This window comes from Colletotrichum tamarilloi (genome assembly GCF_030869305.1).
Source record: "Colletotrichum tamarilloi strain Tom-12 chromosome Unknown Scaffold_196.1, whole genome shotgun sequence".
Classification (NCBI taxonomy): Eukaryota; Fungi; Ascomycota; class Sordariomycetes; order Glomerellales; family Glomerellaceae; genus Colletotrichum; species Colletotrichum tamarilloi.
The window spans coordinates 1-13,815 of record NW_026849579.1 but is presented as its reverse complement, the minus strand read 5'-3'; the positions used below and the strand labels follow the sequence as shown (position 1 = coordinate 13,815).

General features: G+C 50.7%; 6 protein-coding genes across 6 annotated transcripts; 2 read left to right on the top strand and 4 right to left on the bottom strand.

Moving 5' to 3' along the window:
- Positions 1 to 62: 62 nt before the first annotated feature.
- On the bottom strand, positions 63 to 194 carry CTAM01_16092 (uncharacterized protein; the record flags this gene model as incomplete). Its single annotated transcript, XM_060532085.1, has 1 exon — positions 63 to 194. The coding sequence occupies one exon, from the start codon at positions 192 to 194 to the stop codon at positions 63 to 65; it is 132 nt and encodes a 43-aa protein (XP_060373337.1).
- A 1,111-nt stretch (positions 195 to 1,305) lies between these two features.
- On the top strand, positions 1,306 to 3,723 carry CTAM01_16091 (uncharacterized protein; the record flags this gene model as incomplete). The annotated part of the gene is made up of 6 exons (XM_060532084.1): positions 1,306 to 1,707; positions 1,774 to 2,511; positions 2,568 to 2,785; positions 2,836 to 3,032; positions 3,087 to 3,472; positions 3,529 to 3,723. The coding sequence occupies 6 exons, from the start codon at positions 1,306 to 1,308 to the stop codon at positions 3,721 to 3,723; spliced, it is 2,136 nt and encodes a 711-aa protein (XP_060373336.1).
- A 540-nt stretch (positions 3,724 to 4,263) lies between these two features.
- Positions 4,264 to 6,028, bottom strand: CTAM01_16090 (major facilitator superfamily transporter; the record flags this gene model as incomplete). The annotated part of the gene is made up of 6 exons (XM_060532083.1): positions 4,264 to 4,455; positions 4,523 to 4,911; positions 4,965 to 5,141; positions 5,198 to 5,409; positions 5,466 to 5,677; positions 5,756 to 6,028. 6 exons carry the CDS (start codon positions 6,026 to 6,028, stop codon positions 4,264 to 4,266), a joined length of 1,455 nt encoding a protein of 484 aa, XP_060373335.1.
- A 650-nt stretch (positions 6,029 to 6,678) lies between these two features.
- CTAM01_16089 (phosphotransferase) lies at positions 6,679 to 8,193 on the bottom strand (the record flags this gene model as incomplete). Its single annotated transcript, XM_060532082.1, has 1 exon — positions 6,679 to 8,193. The coding sequence occupies one exon, from the start codon at positions 8,191 to 8,193 to the stop codon at positions 6,679 to 6,681; it is 1,515 nt and encodes a 504-aa protein (XP_060373334.1).
- A 2,561-nt stretch (positions 8,194 to 10,754) lies between these two features.
- On the top strand, positions 10,755 to 11,408 carry CTAM01_16088 (uncharacterized protein; the record flags this gene model as incomplete). The annotated part of the gene is made up of 2 exons (XM_060532081.1): positions 10,755 to 11,012; positions 11,100 to 11,408. 2 exons carry the CDS (start codon positions 10,755 to 10,757, stop codon positions 11,406 to 11,408), a joined length of 567 nt encoding a protein of 188 aa, XP_060373333.1.
- A 187-nt stretch (positions 11,409 to 11,595) lies between these two features.
- CTAM01_16087 (uncharacterized protein) lies at positions 11,596 to 13,583 on the bottom strand (the record flags this gene model as incomplete). The annotated part of the gene is made up of 2 exons (XM_060532080.1): positions 11,596 to 13,242; positions 13,326 to 13,583. The coding sequence occupies 2 exons, from the start codon at positions 13,581 to 13,583 to the stop codon at positions 11,596 to 11,598; spliced, it is 1,905 nt and encodes a 634-aa protein (XP_060373332.1).
- Between the last annotated feature and the right edge of the window lie 232 nt (positions 13,584 to 13,815).

Sequence of the window (13,815 nt, the reverse complement as noted above, 5' to 3'; positions counted from 1 at the left end):
AACACGAAAATGAAAGGGACGAGACTCGAACTCGCGCGGGTTGCCCCACCAGGAAACAGATGTTAAGCTGACCTTAACCTGGCGCCATAACCAACTCGGCCACCCTTCCGATGGTGATCCTTGGATATCCTTGGATCGGTGTGGTTGAGGTCGGGGGCGCGGGCGAGGGAAGATAAAGCCCTAGAGTGGAGCATCGTGAGATTTTTCTCCAGGTGAAAACTTTCCGGAGCGGAGTCCGGCTTCGTGGGATGTGGGGATGACGCCGTTGCCACTAAGCTGGGACCCGATTCACGGAAGGACGGCAGTGGCTTTGGGGCTACGGGTATCGCGAGAAAACGAAACTGAAGATTTCATCGTAGTCCGTAGGCCCAGTCCAGCCTAGATCAGCCAGCATGAGCAGGTGCTTAGCTGAGCGCAAGATCTGGTCACACTGTAGATATTCGGGTCTGTGCTAGTCGACGTGGGACTTGACATTAGAATCGCTCATTAAATCCATCAGTCAAGTTAAGTGGAGCGAGAGTCACTCATCAGCAGAGAAGCTCCAAGTCCAAGTAAGAAGTAAGTGAGAGTTCAATGATCATGATGGGCCTCTTGCTCAATCAAAGCAATAAAGTCAAGGCAATTCCTTTGTCATCGCCATAATGCTCAAGCTTCAATGACCTCGGGTTCAGACCATGTTGAATGGTGTTCCTGAGCAGAGTAATCTATACTGAAGACGAAAGTGAGTAAAGAGCACGTTGGCTAAGCCAATGATCGCGACCCATCGAGTCAAGGATCGAATGGTCCGGATCGCCCTCCCTCCCTTCGCCTACACGAAAAATGTGGCTACACGAGCTCGGAGCTGTCAAAACGGCAGGCCAAGCAGAAGATGCCACCCAATCATCCGGTAAACAGGTGTCATTGCTTCCCGTCTTGCTGCACATCTAAGCACTCTAAGTCGGCTCATCCATGGATTTGTTCACCCATGTGGAGATCTTCCGTGTGCACTGGTGGCTAACGATCGCGATCATCGCCTTGGAGCACCCAATTTGGTGCTGCGCGGCCCGTGACGTCATGCATACCTACCCAAATACGGTAAGTACCTAGCTCGAGCAGATACGCGCTTGACGTCGGCGGCGGCTGCATTCCAGCTGTTTGCTCGTGCATGATTTCTCCCCAAATCATGATTTTCAGCTGTCTCAGCTTCGTAGCCCCATACGAGCCGATGAACCTCGAGACGACTTCAAAGATTGGAGGTCCCCCGCATCGCAGTCGAACGTCTATCCCATCGCTTCTTTCCGCCTACGAACAGGAACGACAGCAACCATGTTCAAGGGTAAACCTAGCGACATGGACGAGATGGATTCACACGCACCGCCTCCACCTCCGCCAACCGCAGCACCTCCGCCTCCGCCTGTAGCTTCAGAACCCGGTGTAGACACCCCGGCGAGCCAATCTAGCTATGGATACTCCAGCCAGTCGACAATGGGACAGGAGCCCGAGATAGTAGAAGCACATGAGGAGGAGAGACCAACAGACAGCCATCACCTGGCAGACATGGCTGCCAAGGAGAAGCCGATCGAGGAGAAGGGGCACGCCGAGCTTGACCACGATCATGTTGAAGTGAAGAACTTGGGATGGAACAACCCGCCCAGCAAGGTTGCGCAGCCCATGGTTGGCGGTCTGAGCAACGAGGATCTCTGGATATTGGTTCGACGATTTGACAAGGTAGAGCGAGCCGAACGAACTCTATGCTGAATTATGCCATCCGAAGGGATACTGATACTTTTCTAGCAAATCTTCCATGTCAAGTCGATTCCCGAGCCACCGGTGAGCTTGCCATTCCAACTTGCCGCGTATCAGCAGCTAAATATAGATGGGCAGCTTGCAAACCTGGACATGAACATCGCCGACGAGGAGGAGTTCTCGCCTGATAAACTCCGCGCCCATGTCGAGCGCTTGTACATGACTGTTGTTGTTGGCTTATTCTCTTTCTGGAAGCATATTGTCCGTCTTCGTTCATGGCGCGAATACAAGCGCACCTCACTTTTCCTCGCAGTCTACTCCATCGCCTGGATCTTCGATTACGTCGTCCCCGTCTTCGCCAGCTTCCTCATCGTACTCATCCTCGTCCCGCAATCGCGAGACTTTTGTTTCCCTCCCGCCCCCGCTTCCCTCATCGACAGCAAGACCGGCGGTGTCAAGAAACCCGCATCCGGCGTCCTCGCGTCCGATGACTCGATTACCGGCGCACCCGAGAAGCACGCAGGAGAGGCTGTGGAACAGGAGGCGTCGAGCTTCGTGAACAGCATCTCATCGCTGATCATCAGCACGGCGGCGGGAAAACATCCTCAAGGCGATCCCCACGACGACTCTTCTGTCCCCGACCCTACTAACATGACCCAAGATGTCGTCAATGCCAAGGATAAGACGGACGGCAAGGAACCCACTTCCCACCACGACAAGACCAAGAAGCCTGTTCACGAGTCCGTTTGGGTCAAGGCTAGGCCTGTGATGCATGGCATCGCCGACGTGAGTACTCTGACCCGTAAGCCACTTGTGAATGTAATTGACGACATAATGAACAGTTCGTCGATACCTGGGAGCGTTTCGGAAACGCCCTGAGCCCAACTCCACCATTCCCTCAGCAGAGACCCCGTCTTGTCCTTGCTAGCGTTATCTTACCACTGCTACTCGTCTCCTTGTTCACAACCTCGTACATGGTGGTCAAGGGCACCGGGTTTGTGGTTGGATTCACCATCTTTGGAGACCCCATCATCCAAAGAGGCCTGGTGTTTATCAACCGGTCAGTTTTTCTTTCAGCGTTGATTACTCGCGTGTCTAAAGTATGTCCAGCACCTACCCTCAATGGCAGAAGTATGTTGAATTGCGAAACACCATTCTCAAGGGCATTCCCACCAATGCCCAAGTCACCATCACGCTCCTACGTATCGGCGAGCGGAATAAAGCCCCGCTTCCACCTCCGCCAAAGTCCGATGTACCGCCACCTGATGAGCCTCATGCAACCGCTGGCCAGGACCTGGAGCATCTCGGTGAGTAACCCAGGATTTCAAAATATTGCTAAGCACTGGCTCATAACTCACCAGGCGTAGATCAAGCAGAAATAGACGAAGCCATTCAGCCCGACGAGGCAGCTTTGGCGCCAGCTGAATCGGAAACGGCAGAGCACAAGCAGAAGAAGGGCCATCGTATCATAAACTTCATCAAGAGCACCGCCAAGGGCGGCATCAACACCACTCTCGCCGCGGACAAGGTAAAGGCCAAGGTCGGCGCTAAACACGCAAAGGACAGGCTGGGCGTAGTCAAGAAGACGCCTGATCCCGAGAAGGGTCCCGTCCGCTTCCCCGCGCGCTGGAAGGGCAAGAGGGGTCATGCTTATATCACGACTACAGCCACGACTCCCGCGCTCAGTTGGACGACGGAGTCAGATGATCTGAGTCCGACGTGGACTGTTACAATTGGTGATATTGAGGTGAGAACTTTCGGCACTGTCTCTCCAAATACCACGACTGACGTGTACTCCGCTAGCAAATTCGCAAAGTTGGCGGACTTGGCTGGAAGTCCAAGATCTTTGTCGGCTGGGCTACCGATCGTGAGATTGCAGACGGCCTGATTGTGACGGATAGCATGGGCAAGGAGTACCATCTTACTGCCATCATTTCGAGAGACGAGCTCTTCAATCGTCTCGTGGCCTTGGGGTCGCAGATGTGGGAGGCCTGGTAATGAGGTTATGACATTTATGAGAAGGCAAAAGGACTGTAACATATACACGGCGTTCCAGAGAGATTGATCTTGCGGGTGGGATACAGCATACGAATTCCAAGAGCTGTACAGTAAACGGATAAGTCATAGCAATCATGAGTCATCACTACGAATCCATGGGAATTACGAGTCTATTCGTTGGCCTTCGGCAATTCTTTCCTGCAGCATACGAATCCCAAGAGCTGTACAGTAAACGGATAAATCATAGCAAGGTGATCAATACGAACTCTTAGGAATTACGAGTCTATTTCTTGGCCTTCGGCAATTCTTCACTGTCCGCCACCCAAATGCTTCGGTTTTTCTGTCCTGTCTTTGAGCTAAGAGGAACAGCAGGTGGCTCCAAATTCCTACACAAATGAACAACGTCTATGTAACAGTTTATCCAGGCCTCGTATCATGATTCAGGGTCTTGTCCGACCTGCCTCGCTCTGCAACATTTAGTTAATGAAATCTTGACATGACTGTATCGTGTAAACACCTCCCTCCATCCTCTGTCTACTTCTAATCCCTCGAGCTTCCCGCGTGCTCATCGCGGACACTGCCCACTTTGCCAAGTTTTCTCCCTCGCCTCTCAAGATAGGCAATTAACAAAATCACCGGCACAGTCAACGCGCCCGTCACCAGACTAGCAATGTAACCTTTCCGATAATTCGGTGCATCCGTCACGGGGTAAAAGATCAGGGGCCACCAAGTCTACATGTACGTTTCATCAGTCAGCGCCAGACAAATGTTAATGGAGAAGAAAGGGTAGTCCACTCACCACAAACGCAAAATCAAAAGAGTTCATGAACCCCGTCGTAATTGCCCTCAGCTGCAAATCGTGCGCCGTCAGGTCCGCCATCCACGAGTACCACAGCGCCTGCGGCGCATATGTCGTGCCCATGAGATAAAACGCGAAAAAGTGCCCTGCGTCCGGCGGGTCCGAGATCAAGATTGCGCTGCTGACGATGAACGTGAACCCGATGCAGAGCGAGGCCTGCCAGCGCGAGCGAAGCTTATCGGAGACGGCGCAGTAAATGAAGGTCGCGACGATGCCCGTGGCGTAGGTCGCGGTCGGGTAGTTGTTTTGCTGGATTACGGAGTAGCCCCGGGATGCCATCCAAAGGGGTATGACGTTGTTGCCTATTGCTTGGACGCTGAGGGAGTAGACTATGTTCGCACGTCAGTGACATTCCAAAGGCTAAACGGTTGTGAAGACTCACGCATGAAGACGGTTGGGAGGAGCCAGAACTGCCAGCTCAGCAGGACACGTTGGAATACGCTCTTATCCCATGCTTTTGTCTGTGTTCTTCCGAGGCGGGTGACGGCGAGGTCCCTCTCTTCTGGGGTCAAGAATCTTGCTGCGCGATGCTCTGGTAGGTCTGGGATAGCGAACCAGCCTTTCAACATGTCAGCTATCAGCCAAATCATGCCATGAGCACATGTAGGAACCCACCAAAGACGGCAAAGGGGATGGTGATGCACGAAACCACTATGAAAATAAGTCGCCAGGGCTCAATCGGGCCGCTAGAAAGAGACGCCAGAAGTCCCGCCTGGATCCAGCCTCCTGCCATGTTGCCGAGGTTGCCAAAGGCGCAGAAGACTGCTGCACGGGTGGCTAGCTCGGATTGCTTGTACCATGATCCGTAGATGAAGTGCGCGCCGACACTGAGCAGTGTTGTTAGAAAAGGAGGTAGCTCATTGAGGCGCATGGGGAAACTTACTATGCGATGGCTGAAAAGGCGCCCTCGAAGCCGTTGAGGACGAAAACTTGGTAGACGTGTGTTGCTCTAAATGTGACGAGGGTGAGGACGCTCCAGACTGTGTTCGCTGCGACGAAGACGTAGCGGGGTTTTACGATGGTCAAGAGTGAGGTTGAGGGAATCTGAAATACGGCGTAGGTGACTAGGTAGATGGTGTGCATGTAGTTGAAGTCCTAGAGTTGAGTCAGTAATCCTATATCGCATGCAGGCTTTTGGACGTTCCTCTTATTGAAGTGTCGGGCGTGGCTCACCTTTCCTTGGAAATTCAGGTCCTCCTTCATGCCGCTGATATACGCTGTATTGTAGCTCGCGCGATTGACGCCGAACAGGAACCACACGACGGAAAAGTAAATGAGCACGGTGAAATCGAGCTTGATAAGCAGCGACCGCTCAACCGACGGCGGGCCCCAGAGGGCTTCCTTGATCTTTGACACCATCTCAGACACGGGCTGCTCACGTTTTCGATGTGAGAGTGTCGAGCCGGGAAGCAGCGGCGCCGCCTCCCCAGAGGTTGCACCCGGCATTTTGTCTGTTATTCGAAGCGAGCCTGCGCGCCAGCCCGCGTACTACCATCCAAGGGTTCCACTGGGGTTCAACGATGTCGTCTTGAAGGGTTGCACATTTCGCCATCCCCAAATATCCCATGGGGAGATAAAGAAGGGAAGGTCGTTGGGCTTAACCGAGGTTCGGCCGATGTCTCTAACCGCAACCATGAAGGGTTGATCCTGTCATCCAGAGTTACACCCGTTCGGTACTAAGGCTTACAAAGGTTCTCTGGATCAGATGCTGAACCCCGCCTAACCCCACTACCCGCGGATTGCGCGATCTTGTCCGTTTTGATGGACATCTGAATGGGATTAGAGATAAGACCGTCAGCTTCAACAACCCCCGACTTCTTCATGCAATTGATGCCGAAATAAGGTAGTTCCTGGAAGATCTTCAAATGGTCGCTATTTGTTCATAAATATTGTCGGTACTTTATTGAGACTTAATATCGGCATATCTGCTTCTCGGTGATAACAAATTTTTTATTTAGAAGGTGTTATACTCTCCTGGTTTCCTTGCCATGCGCCCCCATTATTCCACGATCAAGCACATAATGCTCACACCCAACCGAATGGTCAGAAAGGCAATAGCCGATCAAGGCTAATCTGACATGTGTCAAAGCTTAGGTCTAGTCAAACAAAAAAGACTTCAAACGTTGTCTTGCCTCTGTATCTTCCCAGTCCACCAATATCCGTTCCTTTGACTCCTCCATCTTGATTTCCACCATGGTGTCCATGGCAGCATGCTCTTCTGGGCTGAGAAGGTGGATTCTAGTCTTCCAAAGCTCGCTTTTGGGCACGCCGCTGTTTGGATCACGTTTACCAAAGAACTTTTCATCTAGATATTTCCAGTAAATCGCATCGAATGCCCAACTCTTCCTCGCGGCATAATTAAGCCAGAAACGCCCCGTGGCCCAGCTATCTCGCATATACGCTGAGAGAAGAAAGGGCGTTCCTGACTTCTTCATTTCTTTCTCCGCCTCTTGCAAGGCTGACAACCATGTTGGGAGGCGGTTCTCGTAGTTTTGCTCCCAGTCTTCAATCCCACTATCCCAGGAATCGGGCGTATCAAGAAGTAGCCACCAGGGTGGATCTAGCACGAGCTGCGTCGGCCCGGCAAACGTGAATTCCCAGTCAAAGACCGCAGCGATGTCATCATCCTCGGTAACAAGAACATTCGCCGGCCTGAAGTCATCGCACCACAAGCGAAACGAGCCAGAGTTGCTAGGCATTGGCAATGTTGCAGGACTGTGTTTAGCGTGGGCGGACCAGTCATCTTCAGCAAAGCCATAACTCGACAGTCGGCCTTGTTTGGCCAACCTGCGAAAAAGCTGGCGCGCGACGTACTTAGTCCTGCAATCATCCCGTGACGATATCATGTCGTTGTGCTGAAATAGGAGTGTTGCCATTTGCTGCTCAGCTAAGACCACGTACCACTCATCGGCGGTTCTATACGTAGTACCTTTAGGCGGAAAGATGGATTTGGGTACGTTGGACAGTTGGACCATGTTGATCATGTTCAGAGTGATGGGCCGTCCGGTTATACACTCAGATCCTGACCCGGGGCTTGTCTCGGCAAGAGCTCCAATGCACGGGAAGCTAGGCTGCGCAAGCTGCAGCACACATTCTGCCATCTTGCGATAAAGACTCTTGAGCTTGCCTTCAGGCATATCCGGATCGAGCATGGCTGGGTTGGAATGCGGCGTAGAGAGAGATCTACTCATGGTCTCAAGTTCTTTGGACCCGAGATCTTCCATCATCAGGAACGGACCAATGCCTGGTCTAGGATCAACACCATAATGATACACCTTCGGGATTGGGAGCTGAGTGTGTTGGGCAAGATATCTCGCCGTCGCGACCTCCATGGCTAGATTCTCTTCATGGAAAATGCCTTGACTCGGGAATGGTACACGGACCAAGATCTTAGCGGAAGGACTTCTGCCGTCCGGTCGAAAGGGATAGAGCATGTGGAAGCCGCCCGTCACCAATGGTGGTGCGCGCTCGAGAGACGTGCCCAACGCGGTTTCTGCAACAGCTTTGACTTTTTCAAATTGTGAAGTTTTGCGAAGCCTGGCCGTATCTTGTTCGTAGAGTTCTTCAGACTGATCCCATTTGAGATTGTCAGAGTGTATCCGAGCTGCCATTGCGCTGATAAAGGAGGAGAGAGAAGAAGACATGCAAACGTGGAGGAGCTGGAACCACCAACCAACGTCGTGTTCTTTAAGGCCGTGAGTGCCTGAGGCTGCAAAGGTCGTTGGGCAGCCGAAGGTCGTGAAAGTTAGTGTGGGGGTTGGTGAGTGTCTTGGCCATATCAGGCTTAGGTGTTGCAGTTGACGTCCAACGGTAAACCTCTTGACGAAACCTGTAAGGTCCAAACAAAGACATCAGTTCACCCAGCTTTTGGTGAATTCTGCAGAATCAAAGCAATATGGGCGGTGGAATGGTGACAGCACGTCGGACTCACCGGTTCAGTCCACAAATTCGATATAGTTGGGGGCATGTATTGAACAACGTACATGTCCTTCAAGAAAGCAGCCTCACTGTGCTTGCTGACATAAGTAGCAGATCAAGAGAGGTATCCGGACTTGACCAACTGCAAATGAACATCTCAAAGCCAGAAGTCCAAGTGTGTGGATGAGTATGACGGGCCGGGCGCTGCAAGAAGATGAAACTAGAGAGATTGCAGTTGGGAGTCTTCTCCACGGGACATATATTCAAAGATATAAATGACAAAGGCAGCAGTGAACACCGGATGGTATAATGCTGAAAGCTTCAGGATACTTACTCTTGCCAACACCTAATGTCAAAGAACAAAGATTCAAGCATCAAGACCTGAGACTAGTCATGAGCGGTCACACATCACTGAAGAAGAAAGAATTGGTTCTAACTTTGCTTTGAACAAAATTGAAGGCAAGGATTAAGATATCCAGCACGAAGGTGAACATCGGCCCGACGGACTTCTGCAGACGTGAGTGCTTACGAGCTATCCTACGTGATGAGTCGATGTGGGAGGCGGCGCTATGTTTCCGAACAGCTCGAGGGCAACGATGCTTGGTGAAAGATGGCAGGTATATGGCCAGAATCAACAAAGCTCCGGGGTAAGATAGTAAGTTAGGCTACCTAGCATATACTATATAAGAGGCAGCTCAGCTCCTCACGTATGAAGGACACGTACCCAGAAGTAGTTCCGTACTTCAATCTCTACTCTCGATCACAATTTACCACTTCTTATCACGATTAATAGTCGCCTCAACGATCGCAGCCTGTTAGCCATACTTATTTCTTGTAAGTTGTATGCATGATACGAAACATAGTACGCTATCATGATCTAATGAGAAGTAGTGACGATGTGTACAACCACCATCTACCTCTATCAGTGTGACCATAAAAATAGAACAGAAAAGGTTGACTGCGCTTATAAAGGCACGCCACAATGTGTCAAAGTGCGTCACACAGTGCGTTTGTCTACAGCAAACTGCGGAAGACTCGAATGCAACACCCCTCCGTCATCCGATGGTCACAAAAAGTAGACATCATCCCCAAGAGTTGCAGGAGGAGCGAAGTATGAACTATCGGAATGCGAGCTGGGGACGTACCCAGATTCTAGAGTGTCTCATTGAAATAATGAGGCAAAGGCGTGGGTTACTTGATCACAATCATGTTTGACATCCACGCACCATAGTTGCCGGAAGTTAAGGCAGTCAATGCCAAGTCACAATAAGTGACTCTTAGTTAGTTCGTGATGACCTGTAGTCAATAAAAATAGGGTCTAGTCTACATATGCCTCACTATGCACAGAGTTGGAGTGACGGCCTGATGACAAGTCGTGTGCGAAACTTAAAAGTTTGTGCAGGGTATACATCTTGAAATCCAAGTGGGTGTAACTTAACTTTCTCTGTTGACCGTCTTGTAGGTGACTGTAGGAGCATAATCAATTATGTGAATCTAGGGTTCTTCGTAAGTTCGTCATTGTATCGGGGTTTTGGAGGCAAGCAAGAACTTTGTGGAACTCTTGAGGAAGCCTGCATATAAGGGGAATCTAAGTCTGTTCGTTTACAACACCTGACTGGTTTCTTTCTTTGATGCCTCGCTAATGCAGAAACGCAAATAATGGCACACGTCTGTATTAGCCGCATTGCGGCATTCATCTTTGATGAGAGAATTGTAGAACTAAAAGGCGCAGAAATTAAACCATATTGATTAATGCACTGGTCAAAAGCATGTAGCCTTATGACAAGCCATCCAGCCAGGAGCAGGGTGCATCCAAACGATGCTTCTTCGACTATACCTGGCCCTAGTTAGTTTCTATCAAAGAGTGTTGTTCGCCCTCCATCCTCCCGCGCAAGTTTCATGTGCAGAAATTTCAGGCAGCAGCAATAACCAACAAAGGATCACGACTGTTGGAGAGGCGAAGCCAACGTCGGTAAAGTAGATAAACCTGGGTAGTACTTGGGGGATGAGAAACACATCGCATACGTGTTCAGAACCAACCTATCCAATCATAAATCATGACTGGTATGCATGCGGAACCATACATGCCTTGTCGCGAATTCTCTGGATCAAAAATAATTAGGCAGATGCCCAAGGCAGCCGCATCAAAGAATTATAAATACAGCTCACTACCCCTCAACCCAATTGAGTTGTAGTGTGTTTCCCCAACCGCACTTCCAAATTCCAGATAATCAATCAATCCTGACGTCTCGTAATGGCTCTTGACCTCTTCATTCCATCCTGTGTGAGATCTCCTGCTGGGCATCTCCATCTACCGGATATTGAGCGGCCGCTCAGAATCAGGATCGAAGGTCCACGAGAATCGATAGAAAAGCTATTCCCGTCTGTTTCATGGGATACTCGCGTATTTGATGGGAAGTTTCCTCAGGAAGCTGGTCCACTACTCGCAACGCTGACGTTTCGGCACATTTATGGGGAGAGCGTCCGTTCTGATGTCCCTGGCGATTTGGTCGTACGGGACGAATACATTGGATGGATTGGAGAGGGTCATAGAATAGTAGAGTAAGGTTTGATCCATTGCCGGCTGAAATGATTACAGCTAACGACAGGTGTCTTTTTAAATAGCGACTTAGACTACTATGGTGTTACGTTCGATCATCTTGTTCCCGTGGATGACGCCGATCCAGAGGTATTACAACTCAACATCATCGAGGTGGAGTCTGATCAGGGCAAGACTGCCAACGAATACGTGAGATTTCCGGTCGATGCACTGGAATACACAGGAAAGAAGGTATTGGCCGTTCCCAGATGTTGTCAGAAACGAAAGGGCACTACAGATCGCGCAAGGGTCAATAATGAGGTTTTGTACAGGGATGGGCATCCCAACCCGTGGATGCAAAGCAAGTAAAGCAGTGGTGGGCCAGTGTCGTAACCGTCAACAATTGCATGCTTGAAGGGCTGCGTAGTTTCTCTCACATATGGCATACGCCTTTCCTCAGCAGTCATAACAGTGTGAAAACCTCCGAGGTACTGAATCACCTCCAGTTCATATCTATATAAAGTCTCAGTACTAGCAAGGCCGACTCAACCTTATCTCAGTGCTCGCAGAAACTCCACTCCACATCTCTCAACTCGTCATTAACAGCCTTTGACAAAACTGTTATTTCCTTCATGAGCTCTTCGCGCATCTTCTTTGCTTCGTCCGTTTCAATCAGAGCGCTCATGGTCTCAACTATGTCGTTCGCTCCATGAACCTGGTCTTTACCCTCGAACCAATGCTTTTGCTGAGGAGGCACATTCGCCGTCGAGATTACGGGAACAGCAGGATCGACCAAGAACAGAGCCACAATCTTCCTGTACCCAGGCTTCGTCGGATCCTCCAACCTGAAAGGCCGCACCTTATGCTGGCTCAAGTTGGAGAAGAAGAGTGCCCTCCCAGGCCGCGTCAGCACGCTGCCCACCTCCTGGAGGGTATCAGAGCTACTACGGATAGCAAAGACCTTTTCAATGGACTTGTGATCGTACTGCTGGTAGTTGAGACGCTGATCCAGCTTCTCCCTGTTCCCTGGAGCGCGGAAAGCGAGCTGGGACTCGGTGATGTTGGCGCTATCGTAGTAGAAGAGTGCTGTGGCGCAGATGTGCTCGTTGAGTTGACCTTCGATGTGCCATGAGCCGCCGTCGTAGGTTGGCTTCTCGGGCGTAAGGTGAATGTTGGCGAGCTTGACGATGACTTGAATGCGTGGCGCGTTGTTGAAGAATCCGGCTTGTTTGATTTTATTGGGCGACAGCCTGAAGTACGAAGAGGGCTCTCGGACTTGCTCGTCTTCGCTGTCGCTGTCATCGTCGTCATCATAGTCGTCATCATAGTCGTCATCGTAATCTTCCTCATCGTCGCTTTCATCATAGTCTTCATCGTCGTGCTCATCATCCTCAGAGGCCGCATCGTCGCTCTTCAGTCGCTTGCTTTCGTGGGCGTCTCCGCGTTGTCTGCCCATCTTCTCTCCAGTAGCAGCTGTGGGCTGGACCAAGTCGTCAATCTCCAGGTGATGGCCATCTGGCTTATCCATGGGAACATCATTTTCGTTCCCGTCTAACTGGTTTCCCTGCTCTGGGACAGCATCGGGTATCGCAACACGCTTTCCAACCTTTCGAGCCCTGAGACGCTGTACTGGGAACTTTCTCACCCAGCGATAGATGATATCCCAAGCTGGCAAAGACTTCTGTATCAGCTCTTCGATTAAGGGGTACAGATCGGAATGTTCCCTTGGGTGCAAGTTATTGACATAACTCTCGATGGTAGGTCGGCCGTCTTCGTTAATGGCGACGTCAGATGGTAGCCACTGAAAATTCGTGGACACCAGCTCAACAGGTGCGCCTTGCCAGTCGAAAGTTCTACCTTCACCAACATCAGACTCGTCGGGTTTCGGTATGAGGAATCCAGGCCCGCCAATTTCGAGACAGTCATCTAATGTGATGCGTTGATGCATGATACGTGAGCGGCCGTACAGGAGTGGGAAGAGTGACGGGTGTACTAGATCGAGGACTTTACCGTCACTTCCCGGATGCCAATCCTTTTCGACGTCGGGAACATCTTCGAGAGATTTGACGGCGACTTTGAGACGATCAACCAGGGAGCTGGGTAGCAGCTTGTCTGACTTGATGACACAAGTAGAGTAATCCAGGACAGGAATGAGGCCCGTTTCCTCGTACAACGTTGACTTCTTTCGAAGTTCTTGCATGCACTTGTAATCTCAATGTCAGCTCAATCAATGCAATTGCTTCCTCGTGGCAATGTGAAGGTTATGTGAGTTGAACTGAAACTTACCGCTTCAGCCATGTTCTTCGTGAAGTCTCCGTGGCTTCTGTATGCCGCCCAGTCCAAAGCCTGCACTTCCTCCTTCCACTTGGCGGAAATCACCGGATCTCGAACTTTGCGCCACCACTCAGGCTTGTTCGTAATGTCTTCCATGAACTTAAGCATGCAGACTTCTCGAATTAGCAGAGTGCTAGCTTTCCAACTCTTGTTGGTGTCCTCCATGAGCACAGGGAATCTGTCGCGCTTGTCTGGCAGGTAAGTCAACATACCCACTTCCTGGCACCCCCCTGTTTCTGGCACCACAAAAACGATGGGATCACAACCCAACCTCCTCATTACTATTAACTATTGATCCTCAACCACACCCACTACAATACAGCTGCCAGCCTCACTAGGGCATTCAGAGTCGCTGGATTCAGCCGTGATAACCTCCTTTTCACCCGCTTCGATTTGAGCCCGATGGATATCCCTGATGTTCGCGAACTTCGTATTGGGATCG